Genomic DNA, 2,500 nt, shown 5'->3' with positions numbered 1-2,500 from the left:
CTTTTTGTAGATCTAAGAAAGCACAATCAGCCCATCCGTCCCTTCCCGGTATCATATTAAATTACCTTAAGTAAAAACAGATCATATTTGTGGCACATGATCTTCCCTGTCCGAATCCAAACTGTCTCGGTTTTAGTATGTTGTTCTCCTTCAAATGTTTTGTTAATCTATTTTTGATCATTTTTTCACAAATTTTGGTAACGGTACTTGTAATGGAAACCGGCCTGTAATTTATTGGGTCTTCCTTGTTTCTTCTTTTATATATTGGTACGATGTTGGTCTTTTTCCAGTCTTCTGGTATTTTTTCTTTCTCAAGCGAACAACTCATTATATGTATGTGTGTGCGTGTGTCTATATGTACAAATGCGTGTGTGTATAATTATGCCTGCTTGTGTGGGAGCGCACACATGTGTGTATGAGTACATATATATTTGTGGAGTGTACATGTACATAATCGTGAAGAAAATACTTCATTTTTGTCTTTCGTTGAACGAAAGATTTTTACTCTGTTCCATCTTTTACACTCAACCATATACTCTGTTTTGTGGTGTCCTTTTGTAAAACAATCTTCCTTATAAGACATATTTTCTCTTTTCTTTCATTTTTTCTATTTACATATATCTTTTTTTATCCAAAGCATCATGCAGTTTCAACTGACGGCTATTGACTTTCTATGAAGTGAATTTCCTTAATATTTCATATACTCTTTATACTCTATTGTTTTCTATATCAAAAGCATTTTTATGTAGGAAAAATCTGAAAATTCTAAGCACAAATTATTTACATGATTTCATAAGATACTTGACAAATCTTCTTAGCTACTAGATCTTAGCCATATGACTGAATGCTAAAGAGTACGCAATATGAATCCTCTTCAATGTTCAGGTCGTCTCTGTACTTGGTATTGATATCAACGAGCGTGGAAAATGTAGCTTCACAAAGACACGTGCATACAGAGTTAGAACCCGAAGAGATCAGAAGATAAACAGAAGAACTCTTGACTCCGGACGTCTTCAGCTTCTGGTCTTTGAAATCCTCCTTTGGTGTGGAGTTCAATTTCAACTCAAGGAACTTCACTTGCACCTCATCACGTATTTGATATTTGAAGTCTTGAAACAATTTGTTGGTATTTTCCTTGACTGTATCGTTTAATAGAGAAATTTGGGAGAGATTGTTTACCCTATCTTTCCACAGAACGAGTGTTATACGAATTATCTTTCGTTTTATTGGAGTCTTCGATTTTATAGCTCTTCTTGATCTTTGTAATCAACATGGCGATCTCACAGGAAGCCTCAACAACCTTTGAAGTTTGTTGTCGAAATGACCCACTGCCATCTAAGGTCGCTTGATCCAAGGTGTCTTTTTTTTTATTTATTTATTTTTCTTTTTATCAGGAATATATTCCCTCATTGCTCGGAAGGGTGAAGGTGAGGAGCCTACGCCAGGAGACGCTGAGTAGTTGTGGCCGAAGCCGTCACCTTTGCCATATTGTGCGTTTGGACTGTTGGAGCAGGTAGCAGTTCTTGCTTGGAATTAGAGAGATGTGCGTGATTCGAACCCACGAGTAAGCAAACGCGAGACCAGCACGCTTCCGGTTACGCCACCAATGCACAGAGTCTTGTAATATATCACACACTGTGGGACCTCTGCGTTATCCTTTGTAAAGGACACGAAACCAAATGAAAATATTCTTCAAAATACTTCCGTTTCGTGGCACTTATTGCAAAATATGTGATGTGCAGTTGACATTACAAATCTGTGAACAACACATAATTCACGTGTAAGGTAAACATCATCCAGCACATAATAACAATCATCACAGTATGATGATAGTGATATACACATGTTCAGTGACAAGTATATTATCGTAAACACTATAAGTGAATTAATGCAATTATGCATTATCGCAGTCACCACCATTAATAATCAATATTCTATGAAAATATCATATGATAATGACATGTAATGATTAATAAGCAGCAGAACATAACCATATGTAATATTATATGATCATAAACACCACCACATGACTAGATACTAACAGACACCACAATGTTAGGGTATAATAAACACAACATTATTGTTTTAAACTTGAGATTATAATATATATATATATATATATATATATATATATATATATATGTATATATATATATATATATATATATATATATATATATATATATATATATATATATATATATATAAATATATCCTTTATCATAACCATATTATTTTAAGCACCACTAACTAATAGCCCATAAACCAAACGAATGAATAAATTTCGAATAACTTATAAAACAAAATAAGCATATTCATATTTCACTGATAAACATATGGTTGCTTAATACAATTAGGTAAATTTGTAAATATAGTAATAATTTGTGCCAGTAAGTACATTTTCTTCAAGAAATACCTAGAATTGGATTCTTTTATGAAATTCATTGTGTAGAAAATATACGCGTATTCATATTTCACCGATAAACATATGGTTGCTTAA

The 2,500-nt window shown here is 33.1% G+C and overlaps 1 protein-coding gene across 1 annotated transcript in view; it reads right to left on the bottom strand.

The window, feature by feature from the left end:
* Positions 1-828: 828 nt before the first annotated feature.
* Positions 829-2,500, bottom strand: part of LOC143025937 (uncharacterized) — an 11,521-nt gene continuing 9,849 nt past the window's right edge. Inside the window, exon 2 of the mRNA XM_076185917.1 lies at positions 829-1,139. Within this exon, the coding sequence (XP_076042032.1) occupies positions 829-1,139 (311 nt within the window). The remainder of the gene's footprint in view (positions 1,140-2,500) is intronic.

Source organism: Oratosquilla oratoria, chromosome 6 (assembly GCF_046742065.1).
Source record: "Oratosquilla oratoria isolate Oo_2021 chromosome 6, ASM4674206v1, whole genome shotgun sequence".
Lineage (NCBI taxonomy): Eukaryota > Metazoa > Arthropoda > Malacostraca > Stomatopoda > Squillidae > Oratosquilla > Oratosquilla oratoria.
The sequence above is the reverse complement of the archived record's forward strand: the minus strand, read 5'-3'. Positions and strand labels throughout refer to the sequence as shown.